At 45.6% G+C, this 17618-nt stretch overlaps 1 protein-coding gene across 1 annotated transcript in view; it reads right to left on the bottom strand.

Moving 5' to 3' along the window:
* Positions 1 to 3566: 3566 nt before the first annotated feature.
* The window catches only part of kcnk12 (potassium channel, subfamily K, member 12), a gene marked incomplete at both ends in the record, with an annotated part of 39523 nt that continues 25471 nt past the window's right edge, over positions 3567 to 17618 (bottom strand). Inside the window, 3 exons of the mRNA XM_080848589.1 lie at positions 3567 to 3685; positions 5464 to 5625; positions 14256 to 15128. Coding sequence (XP_080704715.1) covers positions 3567 to 3685; positions 5464 to 5625; positions 14256 to 15128 — 1154 coding nt within the window. The remainder of the gene's footprint in view (positions 3686 to 5463; positions 5626 to 14255; positions 15129 to 17618) is intronic.

Here is a 17618-nt window from a genome sequence, read left to right as displayed (position 1 = left end):
AACTCCCGTCAGCAGATTCCACACTGCAATAACTGTCTTCAGGCGAGGCGCGGGGCCAGTGGCGTCCCGACAGGGGAAGCAGAGCAGGCGATTGCTTAGGGCCCCGAGTTGGAAGGGGGGCCCCCGAGGAAGGCTGATTACATTATTCTACAGCAAAGGCAATTCCATGTGAACTGCCTTGATGTGAACCGCCTCGAAATCTCCGTCGATTTGGTTCAGGAGACGGCCGTGACACGTTGAGAAATACCCTTCGGGGCCTTGCTGAGGCCTTTCTAACACTGCACCATTGCGACACCGTGAAACATGACTACCTGTCATGAGCCCGCGACTGGAAACGAAAGCGCCGGCAAGGAAAAGAAGATGAAAAAATATAGTGGTTGGTGAGAATCTCTTAGCCTATGTTGACTTACAGTAACACTATGCAACAATTATACTTCAGGATTAGGGTTAGGATACGAGTTTTACCTTAAAAAAAAAAACTGGGGCGCTACAATGACTTTTAATGTGGATAATCGCCTCCGTGCCATTGCCATACCAGGGTCCTTAGGCATATAACTTTGTTCTGTAGTTTTGCCTGTGGCAGCCCGACTTGTTTACGTTCTGCCAAACTAGTAAGTAGCTTATTTGCCGTCTTGCTTTGTCTTGTGTTGCACTTGCTTGAAAGATTAATTTTCCCTGCAGATAAATGGGTTGTCAATCCTAACAACAGGCAGCTTTCCAATAGGTCTAACGATATAACAGTGCGCTATGTAGCTAGCTGCATCCCAGTGATATCTGGGTAGGCCTAATGGAGGTAGGATCAATTGATCCCAGTAAGAAAATGCAGGCAGGAGGGGGGGGGGGGGGGTGATAGGTCTGGGGGCAGGAGTGGGGGGTGATAGGCCTGGGGGCAGGAGGGGAGGGGGGGTGATAGGTCTGGGGGCAAGAGTGGGGGGTGATAGGTCTGGGGCAGGAGTGGGGGGTGATAGGTCTGGGGGCAGGAGTGGGGGGTGATAGGAGTGGGGGGTGATAGGTCTGGGGGCAGGAGTGGGGGGTGATAGGTCTGGGGGCAGGAGTGGGGGGTGATAGGTCTGGGGGCAGGAGTGGGGGGTGATAGGTCTGGGGGCAGGAGTGGTGGTGATAGTTTGTATGTGTTCCAACTTATGTGTGGAAGTGTGTGTGCACTGCACCTGTGTGTGTGTGTGTGTGTGTGTGTGTGTGTGTGTGTGTGTGTGTGTGTGTGTGTGTGAGAGTAAAAAGGATGAGAAGTGTTCTTGTCAGTGTTTGCAAATTGTGGGCAACTTTTTCCTCAAAGGCCTAATATGTTGATACGTCATGCAACAAACAAATCTGAATACGCTGTATTATAATTTTTCAATCATTAGCATTATTTGTGTGTGTGTGTCAAAGGTCTACTCGGAGATTGGTTCATTCTTTAGTTAGATAATGCAGATGTTAAAGTGTATTCTTCATTACGTCAATAAGCATGTAGGTCCAATGAAGTTTCAAAAGATCTCACCAAATGAGGTGATATTTCATCAGTGTTTATATACTAATTAAGAACAGGGCACGCCCAACAGTGCTACGTCCTTGTGCTTGTGTGAGAAGTTAACAAACGTGAGTCACTTCTAGTGAACACTGAACTGCTAAGAATCATCGTTGTTGGAAAACAGGGCGCTGCTTGCTTACCACACAGTGTTTCTGTTTTTCTGTTGTCATAGACCTCTGTAACTCTGACATAAGACAACAAACCATAACAAAGCAATCTACTAGAGAAAGACAGGAGACATTAAACCAGAGCAAATTAACTTTTCTATCCAGTTTCGATAATTATCCCTATTGCAAGACAACAAAAACTGGCCTTTTTTAGCTTTTTATAGCCTCAGTAAATTGGTTTGTTATGATGAATTCTTCCCTTTTAGGGTTACTGACGTTACTGGGAGTTGGCGTACATGAGACCTGTACATGTGCGTAAATATCATCTAAACCAACCTTAAAGGCACAAAACTCAGTCTGAATCCCCCACGTCCCACGGTACTGTTGAAGTACGTCTCCCTATGAAGGTACTGTTGAAGTACGTCTCCGTATGAAGGTACTGTTGAAGTACGTCTATATGAAGGTACTGTTGAAGTACGTCTCCACATGAAAGTACTGTTGAAGTACGTCTCCACATGAAAGTACTGTTGAAGTACGTCTCCGTATGAGGGTACAGTTGAAGTACGTCTCCATATGAGGGTACTGTTGAAGTACGTCTCCGTATGAGGGTACAGTTGAAGTACGTCTCCATATGAGGGTACTGTTGAAGTACGTCTCCATATGAGGGTACTGTTGAAGTACGTCTCCATATGAGGGTACTGTTGAAGTACGTCTCCCTATGAGGGTAATGTTGAAGTACGTCTCCATATGAGGGTACTGTTGTAGTACGTCTCCCTATGAAGGTTCTGTTGAAGGCTCCACTCATAGCTGTGCGGCAGCATTCTAGTAATCAGCAGTGGATGACAAAGAGCCTCTTCTGATATTCATAGGCGATGCTGCCGTAGCAATTGTTTTCACACACAAATGTAATTCGGGCCTCTGTTTCAAGGTACATCTAATCAATAGACCAAAACAAATTAATACACAGGAGCACCCTCAGGAGTTAGGGGAGAAAGATGACACACACATACAGACGCACACCCTTAGGAGTGAGGGGAGAAGGATGACAAACACACACACACACACACACACACACTCTTAGGAGTGAGGGGAGAAAGATGACAAACACACACTCACATACACACACACACACACACACACACACACCCTTAGGAGTTAGGGGCGAGTGCTATTACACCACAACACGGTGGTAATGTGTTCAGCACAAGGCAGTCTGCCAAACAAATTAACTTCAGATGAGTAGGGGATGCTTATGTCGGTGAGTTGTCAAACAAAATGGAGGAAGAGGATGTTTTATGAATACCCTTGGGTTGCTGCTGGAAATATTAACTTTAATTGTTCTTGTGTATGTGCGCTCGAGTGAGGGGTAGAGAGAGAGTGTGTGTATGTGTGTGTGTGTGTCTGTATAAACGTGTGTTTTCTTTTGCCCCCTTCTAAGAGGATTCTGCAAGTTTACTGTCAACAGTTCATACTGGCAGTTAGGTGACAAATGGTTCAATATGTCACTGATAAACATACAGTCTCCCTGCAGCAGTATTCTCCACTGTACCAGCAAGGCCGAAAATCATATCCATATACACACATACACCCTCTGAATATGTCACTGCCATCCCGGCGTTAAAATTTAAGTTAGTGTGCTGTGGGATATATCATGATAATGTATGCATAAAACGGCTGACATATTGAGGACAGACACTAGGGACAAAGATATCATTCTCCTAGCCTGGACGTATTTTGTCATGCCCATCACAAGGTTTTAAACAGGAGGGTAATGCCATCAGGCAGCTGACCTACCGCCCACCTCTCAAACTCAATGGGTTGTGTCAGCTGAAGCCAAACACCACCTCTCAGATTTGACCAAAAATTGCTAAAATGGAGAGGCAGTAGCGGCGGCGGTGTCACTTTAAGTATTTAAATTCTGCTAAAGACTGTCAGTCCTCCCTGCTGCTGCTGCTGCTGCCGGAGCGCGTGGACGATGGAGGCCTGGTTTTGATGGGGGCTTGCGTGGCACTGGCAGCAAACAGCTTGAAGCATCTGTGCTGCTTGACATCTAAGATTGAAGATGAATGGCGTTTTAACAGCTTTTTAACATCCCTCCACACACACACACACACACACACACACACACACACACACACACACACACAAACAACTTCTTGCCACGTTGGAGGGGGGCTGCATAGCTATTCCCAGCAGCTTTCATTCTTAGACGTGTCTGTTTTAATAAGACGGGCTGACATTAATGAGCTCCATTTGGGCCTTGGCAACGGGTGATGCTCTCTAAGGTTGAAGTGTGTGTGTGTGTGTGTGTGTGTGTGAGAAAGAAAAAAGGATGAGAAGTGTTCTTGTCTGTGTTTGTCAATTTTGGGCAACTTTTTCCTCAAAGGCCTATTATGTTGATACGTCATGCAACAAACAAATCTGAATACGCTGTATTATAATTTTTCAATCATTAGCATTGTTTGTGTTTGTGTGTCATAGGTCTACTTTTAGATTGGTTCATTCTTAACACCCTAAGGTCCAAGGCCTTTTAGACTTTTCTAAGTTGTCTGACATGCCTTGATGTTTTTGTACATTTTGCTTAACTAAAAACATTAATGCACAAATGGAATATATGATTCTATTCTAGAAGACCTCAGCAATAATATCATGTAAGTAAAAGGAATGTAGTAAAAAAAAGTTTAATTTAAATCAAATGTAAACATACCCTTGGAAAAACCTTGTTTCAGAGGTGCTCAGACTTTGTACAAAAACACATTGTAAAGATTTATTCACAAGACTTTTTATTTCTGAGCCTTGTAAACATAGGTGTTGGCTAAACACATGTTAGTTTAGCATTCAAAAAGTATGTCTTGTTTCACTACCACATATTTATAATTTCAGAGTCACCTGTGCCATTCCTAAATCTGTGCCTCTTCAAATGCATATTGATGAGTTGGTGTGAACAAACCTGTGACACCTCTCGCAAAGACAAAGGCCATATCCTAATGGCCCTAGAATGTCTTTGTGGCCCAAAACCCCCGGAGTGAATCTTGCCACACCATGACCCAATGGAGATCACTGAATCACCATCCCCTTATCATATGAATAGCTGTCATTTGCTAATGGGTGGGTCCTTAGCAGCAGAAACCCCACTCAGATACTAGAAAGTGCAACACATCAGTTCTATTCCCCTGACAAAGTGCTTATTTATTTAAAAATTTTGAACTGTATATATTATAAAAGAAAAGGGTTCAATGTTTCCGTGGTTGTTCTTTTTATGTCTCTAAGACGAAAACTCGCGGAGCTTAACATTTTTTTTGACAAAAAAATAAAAATATCCCGGACGAGGGATATAGACCTTAGACAGTTAAGTTAGATATGCAGATGTTAAAGTGTATTCTTCATTACATCAATAAGCATGTAGGTCTAATGAAGTGAAGTGAAGTGTTCCCTTTGCAAGGCTTTATATTACTCCAGTGTAGCCATTGGGGAGCCAACCATTTCATTCCCCATGAACCAACAGTTATTTGTAGGCATAATACTAGTCATAAGTTAATCATTAATATAAGAAAACTTAGAGGACATCCTACTGACACTTAAGTCATCTGCACGTGAAAGTGTTCCTCAAATAGGCAGAGGTGAAAATCCTAAGGAATCAGGTAGAGGTTAGCATTTCTTTGTTCCCCATTTCATCAGTAGGCACTCTTTCTATTTCTATTCTGTGTGAGCAAGACTGAGAGAGAGTGCAGAAACGGGAGGCTGGGAAAGGACTGTCAGACCGGTGATGGATGGTGGGAGGGTTAGGAAAAGTCGCGTCCCCAGAGGCCGACGTTAGAGGGAGCAGACTTGACACGCGGATGCCCGGGGGAGCGTTTGAGCTGAGTCTGATTGAGATGCAGCCGCCCCGCCGCACGCTTCCCATAGATTCACACGCCGCAGAAAGCCAGCGCACCAGAGGGACTTGTGTGCTGGGTGCAGTGTGGCGCGGCGCGGCGCTCAGACTTGCATCTAAAAACATTAAACAAGAGTCCATTTAAAGGGCTCCCTGGAGTTGTGCAAGTGAAGACATAGGCGTACATCTGACTGCTGATTCATCCATACGTCAGAGCTCAGAATTGTTCCACCTTTTCACCCGAATTTCCACATTTATGTAATCTTTGTCAAACTACCGCAGTCTGCAGTCCTCTCACAGGTCTGCGTCACTAAGCCTATTCAGGTCCCTCTTATAATTATGCAGATGCAAATCTAAAAACAGCAGGCGGCTCTTGCTGTTAACACTGAGGGATTACATTAATTCCATTCATTAATGAGATTACAGGTTTCTCCATTGAGCAGTCAATGATTATAGACTCGGGATCTGTGTTTATCCTCTTTAGTGTAGTTTCCCCACAGTGAGAAGGTTCTAGAATGTGATTACCTCCAGAAAAGATTTGATATCCCTCAACATCCCTCCATGCCCTGCTTTGTCTTTGATTGGGGATGGGGGTGGCAGGGGGGGGTCAAGAGACACATATTCTTGCGTAGTTCTGCTGCAGCAAGCACACCTGCGAGAGGTTATTTGCTCCGAGCTGTCAGGAGGAGGTGAAATGTTGAGCACTCCCTCACACCCGCTGTACTTTCTCATCAGGGTTTAGCTGAGCTGACACCTGGCGCAAGAGAGGCCGCGGCCGAACGGACGGCAGGAAGCAGAGAGGAAGGATGCAGGAAGAATCCAAATGCACAGCCAGGTTAAAGCAGGTGGACATCAGAATGCAGACGGATACACACATAAATAAGTCAGTAGGTAAGTCAATAAATACATACATACATACAGTGGTGTAGTCCAGGGTATACGCAGTCAGTCAGCATTGAGTATACCCACTTCTCAAAACAGGGCGTTTATCCTGTGCTGTATGGGCTGCTTAAAAAAACGTCTCCAAGGACCACTACACCACTGCATACATACATAAGAGCAAGGTTCTCTGAGGACAAGTTCCCCCTCAGGCAGAGTGGTCCCAGAGGAGAGGTCCTCCCTCCAGAACTCTAAGCCATGTTGACATCGCATTAAGTATTTGTCATGGTGGAACTGTGTCTCACACCAACTCACAACTTCAGCAGCAGAAACATTTTCTCAGCTGCCACACTCGTATCCCATATGCCCATATCAGGTGTCCATTTCATTCAGACTGAAATGAAGCCAGAGAGAGAGAGAGAGAGATACAGTGGTTCTTTACAATAAAGTTTATTTTGTTTTAAATGCTAAACATTTTTGTTATCCTGTAGGAGTTAATTACAGAAATATAAAAGTACAATCATTGGTATAAATGTGCAACTTGCAACCAGAATCGATTTGCATACATTAAAATCAATGGTACATCACAATGCAGGCAACATGGGAAAACTGCCGTGGGGGGCGTGACAGAGGGGCTGGACGGGTCATGGTTCCAACCATAGACGTAGTACAGATCTATACTATGTCTATGGTTCCAACACAAGAAAATCAAGGAGTCACATGACTGGGTCAGGAAATAGTCTCAGGCTCAGTAAAATCCACATTGAATAACGCAGACTTGTTCCAACACGGAGACCTACAAATATGAACCTCTGAGTGATGAACAGCACTGCCGGCCGCCATGCTACAGCTGACGGCGAAAACACTGGCAGACTGTGAATCAGGGGCAGTAAAGGACCCTCAGCTGCCCCAGATGCCCTTCCAGCTACAGTATCAGCACACCCAAGAACTTCAAGATGCCTCCGCGGATGCCATGCCGAATATTGATGAGCCAATTAGACGGTCAGCGAGAGGGAAACCACCCCGGTCCATGACCAGTCACATTCAAGGGTGAAACGGCAACAAAAACACGGTATGGCCTGAAGTAACCGTCGTCTCAAACCCTAATGAGATTTCATACATTACAAAAATAAGCCAGGCTACAGACCTGAAAACTATGATCTGAAATAAAAATCGAGCTACACCTAACTCTTTCGTTCCAACATATTCTTTCTGGTTCTATTAAATTGAAACTGCCTTGATGTGCACAAGCTGTAGTCATTAAGGTACAATGTAGGTATTATAAGATATCTTCCTCTAACCAGTCAAATAATCACTAATCGTTTTGAACAAAGGACATGAATAGAAGATGGATGTTGTTGGAGAAATTGATACTGTTGACAGAGGCAATATGTCCACAGAAACGTAATGCAATATAATCCCCTCCTGCTGGGAATAGCTGAGATTTGTATGAAGTGATATTTTTATTGTTATGATAAGTAGGCATTACAGCATGCAATTTCATTTAATCATTTTTAAAAGGTTCAGCTTCTCAGTCAAATAATGAATAGGTACACAGTGATGTCATCACACCCTGTTACCTTAAGTCATTATGAGAATGCAATTTACAATCTAATTTAAAATCTTTGCAAGTCCATCATAATCCAAACTTTTGTCAAACTTTTCCCCTGCAAAAATAATACAAATAATACTCAGTGGTGTTTGATTTCATGTCAGTCTAGCCATAACGTGCATCCTTATAAAAGGCTACATCTGCCCATAATGTGTTTGCTTATCAAAGGCTACATCGCTGTTTGATCATTTTGTTGGCTCTTGCATCTCAGTTTGTCTTCGTGTCTCTTTTCTTTCATCCAACATTTCTCAAAAAGGAAATGAATCCGGAGCCTGTAAGTGCAAAACTATGTTTGTCCTGCCGCCCTCCCTTAGACCACATGTTGGATCATCCAACAAACTGAATCTAATATTATATTTCGATGAACACATTTTAAGGACTCTCTCTGGAATCGACAAGACAAACGGACCGGGCGGAAAAATGAGGCGATGACATTTGTGACTTTTCTGGGTTTAATATTGCTGTCGATTAGATGGGAAGAGACATGACATATCTTCACTGACTAACGAGGAATAAACAGTTGAGAGAAATAAACGGTTGACATGGTAGTAAGAGCAAGGGGGGACACTCTTGTACAGATTCCCATGCCTCTCCACTCCTGCCACAGAAGAAATGGAGGACCTCAGGATGGTTGGATCCATTGCAATCAATGGAGATAAATTTTGCAAAATGCAAAATGATTGTATTATACAGAATAAACGAACTACTTTACATACAGCAAACAGATTCTGGCCAAGGTTTGAGATCTCTCAGTATGCTGTGTATGCAAGGGAGGAAAATAAGGCGATTGACAACTAGCCATGCATTTAAGTGGAGCATCTTGAATTGAAGTAGTGTATGTTTATGCCTAATGTTGTAAAAGGCCAATGCATAAACAGGCTTGTGAAGAACACGTTTAGGCCCCCTATGTGGTATAAGCTCAGGGTGTCTACAGTGTAGGATCTATATGAAGAACACGTTTAGGCCCCGTATGTGGTATGAGCTCAGGGTGTATACAGTATAGGATCTATATGAAGAGCATCTTTAGGCCCCGTATGTGGTATGAGCTCAGGGTGTCTGCAGTATAGGATCTATATGAAGAACACGTTTAGGCCCCGTATGTGGTATGAGCTCAGGGTGTATACAGTATAGGATCTATATGAAGAGCATCTTTAGGCCCCCATTGTGGTATGAGCTCAGGGTGTCTGCAGTATAGGATCTATACGAGATGCAGAAGCGTTCCAGTGGGCGTGGTCTGGCTCCACTCAACCTAACCCTAGTTTAGCCATGTATGTATTCCTTTCCTCCCAAGTAATCCCTCTCTCCCTCTCTCTCTCCCCATCCCTCTCTCTCTCTCTCTCTCTCTCTCTCTCTCTCTCTCTGTCTCTCTCTCTCTCTCTCAAACACACACCAGATATGATCTTCACTGCAGAATCTGCAGAAACCACATCACCACCCCCATGCTCACTCTACTGCAAGCACAACTACACAAATGGACGTCTAAGGGACACAATGATGCGTTCATGTCATATGCTATACATGTGTAACTACTAGAAGCATCTTTGTCCATTCAACAGACATATGTGGTTAAACACTAACCCTAGAAGCGTCTATGTCCATTCAACCCACATATGTGGTCAAAGACTGAGTACAGAGACCCTGCCCCTATCCCTTTTGTCTTATATTTTATACAGGTTTATAAAAATATACTTATAGGAGTATTTTGTGTCTAAATATACAAGTATATCTCATATGGCTTTACCATAATTGGCATGCAGGCAACTACACCAAGCCTGAAGTTTCGACTACCTGAGTTTTTTCTTTTTTTTTCTTCATCATTTCTTTCGTTGCTTTTTTCCGGTAAGCAAAAAAAGAAGAGTACAACGTAAATATTCATGTCGGTTCAAATGGACGCTTAGAAAACAGTATAGCTATATTTAATCCCTTCGCCTTATCGCACTGTTCATCTTTCAGGAAGCGCCCCAGGCTATTTACAATGTCTGTCCTTTTTATTTTTTTGCTTTTTAACTTGCTTTATTTCATGTTTTCCCTTCTATATCGCGAATGATGGTAGATAAGTGTGGCGGCGACTCTGGGCAGGCTGAGTCTGTGAGGTGAATGTTGAGCTGGCGAGCCCAGGCAGAGAGTCAGGCAGAAAGACAGAGAGACAGAGAGGAAGAGAGGAGGAGAGGCAGGAAGAGAGGAAGAGAGACAGGCAGAGGGGAAGAGAGAGAGGAAGAGAGAGAGGAAGAGAGAGAGGAAGAGAGAGAGGAAGAGAGACAGGCAGAGAGGAAGAGAGGAAGAGAGAGAGGAAGAGAGGCAGGCAGAGAGGAAGAGAGGGAGAGAGGAGGAGGGACAGGCAGAGAGAAAGAGAGACAGGCAGAGAGAAAGAGAGGCAGGAAGAGAGGCAGATAGAGAGGAAGAGAGACAGAGGAAGAGAGGCAGGCAGAGAGGAAGAGAGGTAGGCAGAGAGGTAGGCAGAGAGGAAGAGAGGCAGGCAGAGAGGAAGAGAGGTAGGCAGAGAGGAAGAGAGGCAGGCAGAGAGGTAGAGAGAGGAAGAGAGGTAGAGAGACAGGCAGAGAGGAAGAGAGGTAGGAAGAGAGGAAGAGAGGTAGGCAGAGAGGAAGAGAGGAAGGAAGAGAGGAAGAGAGAGAGGAAGAGAGGAAGAGAGAGAGGCAGAGAGGAAGAGAGAGAGGAAGAGAGGCAGGCAGAGAGGAAGAGAGGCAGAGAGGAAGAGAGGAAGAGAGAGAGGAAGAGAGGAAGAGAGGCAGGCAGAGAGGAAGAGAGAGAGGAAGAGAGACAGGCAGAGAGGAAGAGAGGAAGAGAGAGAGGAAGAGAGACAGGCAGAGAGGAAGAGAGGAAGAGAGAGAGGAAGAGAGAGAGGAAGAGAGGTAGGAAGAGAGGAAGAGAGGTAGGAAGAGAGGTAGGAAGAGAGGAAGAGAGGTAGGAAGAGAGACAGGCAGAGAGGAAGAGAGGCAGGCAGAGAGGAAGAGAGGCAGGCAGAGAGAAAGAGAGGTAGGAAGAGAGGAAGAGAGGTAGGAAGAGAGACAGGCAGAGAGGAAGAGAGGCAGGCAGAGAGGAAGAGAGGAAGAGAGAGAGGCGTGGGCGGGCTGGGGGGTGGAGCTGAGCTCTTGGCAGAAGGACTGAAGGCTGCAAGGGGGGGTACGGACTAACGCAGCCTGCTCCAACTGTTTTTTGGGTCTGCAGTAAGCATTGAGGCTATGTGTGTGTCTGTGTTTATGTATGTGTTTGTGTGTGTGTGTGTGTGTGTGTGTGTGTGTGTGTGTGTTTTTGTGTTTGTCTGTGTGTGTGTTTTTGTGTGTGTATGTGTTTCTTTATCTCTTCTTTTCACAGGCAAGCTCTGTTTTTTCTGTCCATGTCAATCTTTCCTATGGTTTCCTCTTTGCCGTTATTTCTCTATTCTTACTCTCCTCCTCTCTTTGCCACTAACCCAATTTCACCCTCACCCTATCTTTATCTCTCTCTAATGCTCACTCTGTCTCATCCACTTCATCTCTCTCTCTCTCTTCCTCCCTCTCTCTCTCTCTCTCTCCCTTCGTCCTCCTTCACTCTCTCCCTTCCTCCTCCTTCACTCTCTCCCTCTGTTTCTCTCTCTCTCTCTCTCTCTTTCTCTCTCTCCCTCTCTCTCTGTCCCTCTCTCTCTCCCTCTCTCTCTCTCTCTCTCTCCCTTCGTCCTCCTTCACTCTCTCCCTTCCTCCTCCTTCACTCTCTCCCTCTGTTTGTCTCTCTCTCTCTCTTTCTCTCTCTCCCTCTCTCTCTGTCCCTCTCTCTCTCCCTCTCTCTCTATCTCTCTCTGACTAGTGATTTTGTCTGAAAGGCTGATTCTCCTCCCCGCTTGTTGTTATTCTCTGCCCTTGTCTACCTCACACAGCCTATCGTTAGCACGTCGCCTTGTGTCTGTTTCTTACGGCCTGTTTTCTGGGGGAAAAAAGAACAATACAAGGTCACTGATTGCATCGCGCAACAGACCAGCAGCACTTCCTACACAGACAGCCTCTGTATTGTAATGTGCCCACACAATGGTGTATAAATCTCAGAGAGGAGAATCACTTCATACGCTAATGCTTTAGAAACCTCTCTTTGGTGACCTGACCCAACACAAGATTCTCTTTGGAGACCATCGCTTTTTGTCAAACAGCATCGCTTTTTGTCAAACAGCAACAGGTCGAACTTATTCAACACAAAATGCGAGGATCACTTAATTCTGCCTCCTCCAAGTCCTCCAGACTGTAAAATGTATTATTAGCTACGTACAGGAAAACGGTCTTCTGTTCTTAGTCTTATTCTAAATCATTCTGCTTAAATTGAGGCCAAGCAATAGTGTCTGGGTTATAGTCACAGAATTACTGACATTTACATTCCCATCTTCAAAACCACTCCAAATGAGGCCAAGTTCACTTCCCCATGGGTCTCTTCATGGCGGTCATCTTTAAAACTTTGGGAAATCGCTACGTGAAGACCTCACACACAGTATCAAAAAGTCTTTTCACTCTCTTTGTGTTTTCTGACCTGATCCTCGCGATACTCCAGGGAAAAAGGAGGAAAAACCCTGAATACTTTAGAAAAATTAGGCTATCAAAGACATGGGAATATTTAAGTTAGAACATGTGTTGCTTGTTTTTTCTAGCTTTTCAGACATTTTTCAAAGGAAAAGGGTAAAAGAATAACAGTGGGTTTCGCTGATAGAAATGTACAATTGAAACATAAAGGCTTGTCCATGCCTAGTAAAGGGCATTAACACAGTATAATAAATGAAACCTATTTATCCATTCAACACTAATCCTACAGATGTCGATAGAACGTTAGAACCCCGCAATGAGGACTAATAATCATGTGAGAAACACCGCATTCAATTAGAATTTCAATTACACCATCGATTTTCTTTTCAGCTGCTTTTGTCAAACTTTTGTAAAAACAAAAGGGTTTGCCAATTAAAACCGAGGAATAATGGCTCAGCCATTAGAAGAGACTTATCGACCCGTTTCACCATTCAGAGCGTCCTCGAGGGGAACACTGCCAACTTCATCCACACCTCAGCCAGGGAATGATTAATAATCTGAGCAAAAGTGCAGATGGGATACAAAATTACAGACATCAGCCTCCTCTCACTGACTGGAATACACATAGAGGCAGAGAAAGAGACGAGGTGGATAGCTGAGGCAGCTAGAGGATGAGGCCACCGTGCCAAATGACTTAATTACTCGGCCTAATCAATGTTATGCTGTGCATAGCAAGAAGGGGTCCATTGGGACGCGGCGATCGATGAGTGTGACATGCAGACAGTGTAGAACCTGGAGCAGTGCATCCAGTGAAGGAGTATAGCAGCATGAACAGTGATCGTTATGTTTCCAAAAGCTGTCTAGGCATATGGCTTTAGCGATGGATATCATTCTGATATGTATAGGTTGAACTTCACTGGGCTTGAAAGGAAACCCCTCCTCAGGGTAGTGTTGTGTGACTGTAGCGTTAAACTAATATAAGACAGGTCATCGTGATTAGAATCACGCAAAGCAGTTTGTTTACTAGCGACTGGTTTTGGGGTGTTTAAATGGCTTGCATGCATAGTCTATATAGAGTGTGCTAAACCTCCGTGGATGGCATCAAACTTCAAATTGTTCCATACCATATCAGCACTACCTAATTCTGCCAATATAATCAACACTATGAGCCTCCAGATGACAGATATAATTGGATTAAGTTCATTTATGTGAGCAAGCAATGTTACATAATCACTGGACATGTATTTCGGTGGTTCTGAATCGGAGAAGAGATGTATTTGGGACACCACCATTTTGTCCTGAGGATGTTACTCTGTGCCCTTGCAGTGCTCTTGGGTTAGGAGAGAATATGAACATTTCCTCAGGTTACAGGCTTTGGGAGGATGACACCATCCTACACGTCAGTTGTAGACACACCAGCAGCAGTGTCATCATCCTGCACGTCAGTTGTAGACACACCAGCAGCAGTTTCTAATGAAAGTATCCAAAGAAGCTCATGCAAAACATGCTCCGTCATTGATCTTTACAAGGCAAACTCAGAATGGATGTCGTTTCGTTAGTTTTGTTTGTTAAGAAATAAAAAAAAAATCTTTAGAAAGCTTGGCTCTATCCTTTAAGAGAGGTGTCTACGGTGTTGCGATACAATCGAAACAGTTCTCAGTGTTAAAATTCCACGGAAATAAATAAAGAAGTACGGATTGCTTCGTCCTCTCCATGCCTTTAGCTCCAGGGGTTCCCCTCGGCTAGTACTACTTACTGGTCTCGGCCAGTCTGTTGTTCATGATGCCTAAGGCGCCTACGCCGTCCGAGAACCCATTCTGCCGCGAGCCGCCACACACAGTCCGGGGGTAGCCGTTGGCCGAGTCGGACAGCTGCTTCTGCATGAGGGCCAGCGCCACTTTGTTGGAGGCGGCCAAGTCCCGCATGGAGATCATCTCCCCCGAGAGCCTGCGGCCCTCCGTGTCGCTGTCGCCAGGCCCGTCCGAGTCATTGGAGCGCGCCAGGTGGTGTTTCTTGCGGATCCGCGAGCCGGGCCGGATGGCGTTGCGCCGGCCCAGGAAGGCGTTGGGCTTGTTGCAGCGCTGGCAGCACGTCTTGCCCAGGATCCAGTTGAGCACCTGCTTGATGACGATGGAGATGACGTTGAAGAGCGAGTAGATGCAGCACACGCCCAGCAGGATGAACAGGAAGTTGGCCAGCCGGTAGAGCGCCTGGTAGTCGTACTCGCCGTCCTGGCTGCTCACGAAGTCACCGAAGCCGATGGTGCTGAAGGTGACGAAGCAGAAGTAGAGCGAGTCCAGGTAGGACCAGCCCTCCACGGGGGTGTACATGGCCGAGGCGCAGCAGGAGATGATGATGGCGGACAGGGCCAGGATCAGCATCACGTAGTAGACGGAGGGTTTCCAGCCGGGCAGGGCGCTCTCGGCGAAGTCCCGCGAGATGCCCGGCGGGAGGAGGCCGCTGTTGCGCAGGCGACGGAGCCGGATGGCCTTCATCACCACGGCCAGCAGGGTGATGATGCGCTCCAGGAAGAGGTTGAAGAAGAGGATGGTGGCCGCGCAGCCCAGCAGCCCGTAGAAGATCAGGAACACCTTGCCGGCCACAGTCACCGGCGTGGTCATCCCGAAGCCTGCAGAGGAGAGGGGAGGGGAGGAAAGGAGGAGAAGAGGGGAGGGGAGGAGGGGAGCAGAAGAGGAGAAGAGGGGAGGAGAGGAGGAGAAGAGGGTAGGGGAGGAGAGGAGAGGAGGAGAAGAAGGGAGGGGAGGAGTAGAGGAGAGGAGGAGAAGAGGGGAGAAGAGGAGAAGAAGAGGGGAGGGGAGGAGAGGAGGAGAAGAAGAGGGGAGGGGAGGAGAGGAGGAGAAGAAGAGGGGAGGAGAGGAGAGGAGAGGAGAGGAGAGGAGAGGAGAGGAGGATGAGTTAATACAGACTCTGTACAAGACAATGAATGAGCAGGCTGTGTGAGCTTGTGTTCCCGTGGCTGGTAATGCCAACGTCATGAATTCAGCATCCAGAGCTCGGCAACCACCAAACACACATCTTCATCATGCCATAAAGTCACCTAAATAAGGATTGAATGTCTAAATATAGAAAGAAACAGGGGAGAAATAAAGACACAGAGGAATTAAACAGATCTACCGAGCTAAACTGCAAGTGTCAACAATTTAGTTAAGTGTCCTAAATTATTAAGATATCCTCTGGTGATCTATAAATGAGCTTTCTCTCGCGCCCTTTCTCCCTCAGTTGTTTTTTTTTCGACTCGCAGTCAATTAGAGTAAGTCAAAGAGCTTCCAGGGCCTGTACCAGGACGGGGGATGGGAATGGGAGACTACCCACCGCAGGGCCGACTCTTGGTATTCAGCTCTATGAGAGACCTCCACCACCACCACTCTCCCCCTTGCCCCCCCCCACCCCCCCCACCACCACTCTCCTCCCTCTCCCCCCCCCACCACTCTCCTCCCTCCCCATCACCCCCACTACCACTCCCCTCCATCCAGCAGATAGGGGTCAGAGGTCAGCCCCTGACTCAGGAGCTCCAGACACATTAGCTGATGAGCTCCTGCTTCAGGGTAGGTAGATGCTCTTCATGGGCTGGGGCTGGAAGGGGGGGTCATTGCCATCCTTCGGTTCACAAACATAAATCCCGTCTGCAAGGTAGGGATGTATCTGAACACACACACACACACACACACACACATGTTAGGGATGTATCTGAATATGAATACGTTATTGGGGAAAGCAGAAATAATGAGACGTAAACAGACATTTATTCTATCCCAAAATGCACGTTATTTTCCGGATATAAAAACTCGCGTCCACCCCCATGTTTCTACAAATCAATATTGCTGTATTCGGTAATCGCCCCACTGAGTCAGCGCACAGCAGGCAGCGAGCCGAGAGCCTACCGTTCACGGCTATCACTCAGGGAAACTCCAGGAGGAGGAGGAGCAGGAGGAGGTGGAGGAGGAGGCTGAGAGCTGACCGTTCACAGCTATCACTCAGGGAAACTCGAGGAGGAGCTCATTACAACTGGATACTAAAACTGCTGTTAAGAAGTTCTCCTCCAAGAAGAGTGCATGCTCTAATTCGGATTAGGCTTGCAATTGAGCTCTGTGGTAGAATTGCAAGACAGGGCATGAATGCAGCTATTTGCACCATTAGGCAGCAACGATCATTATGCCATTATCTGTAAGAAATCTTATAAACAGTTACCCTTTTTAAGTGTCTGGAGGAGGCCTAAATGCAATTGTGTAAAACATTTTAAGTATGCATACTCTGGACGTGATGACGGCTAGGCTATTTCTCTCATACTGGCTTGGGTTAGGGTTAGCTAACAGTTCACACATCACCAATGATTAAAAAGCTGTTTTCTTAAGCAATCAATAATAGTATATCAATATCAATCATAGTAGGCCTATGAAACACTTCAACTTTTAACTCTCAAGCATGATCAATTTTCTTTTTAAAAAACTTGATTAATTATCATGTTTTATACCATAGATAGACCAATGTATTTCAATGATATTTGATTTTTTTGAACTTCCTAATACAGGTTATTTAGTTCAGTTGGTGTTCAGATGGTGTTAATTACAAGTAAAATTCTAATAAAATGTGTATCTCCTTAATAGCATGAGTTCAAACTGACAGGTCAGTGTCCCCCAGCCAGTCTAGGGGTGGTGGTGGTGGGGTTCAGATGATCTATGGGTGATGGTAGTGGGGTTCAGATGGTCTATCCAAACTTATCAACCACGTCAGATTGGATAGAACATTATTTTCTGAACAGACTGTGCCAAAACATTGTCTTGTCTTCTGCCTGGATATAAACTTGAGTGAGAGCTGCAGTTTGGCCTGATATTTTAAGGCTGAGCCAAGTATTGCCAAAGAATGTGTCGCCTGACCCTCGCCTGACCTGACTCGCAACGTCAATAGCTAAACCTCACCGCACTGTTCTAAACATGTGTATGACCCAGCCATAGCCTGGCATTGAGCCCCAAAATGGTCAAAGCCAACTGCACAGTTGAGTTGTTTAATTTAATAATTCCCATCTATGCTCTCAAACACACTCTATCACATACACATGCTCAGCCGTGTACAAACACACTCTATCACACACACATGCATT

Source organism: Sprattus sprattus (genome assembly GCF_963457725.1).
Source record: "Sprattus sprattus genome assembly, chromosome: 12".
Lineage (NCBI taxonomy): Eukaryota > Metazoa > Chordata > Actinopteri > Clupeiformes > Clupeidae > Sprattus > Sprattus sprattus.
The sequence above is the reverse complement of the archived record's forward strand: the minus strand, read 5'-3'. Positions and strand labels throughout refer to the sequence as shown.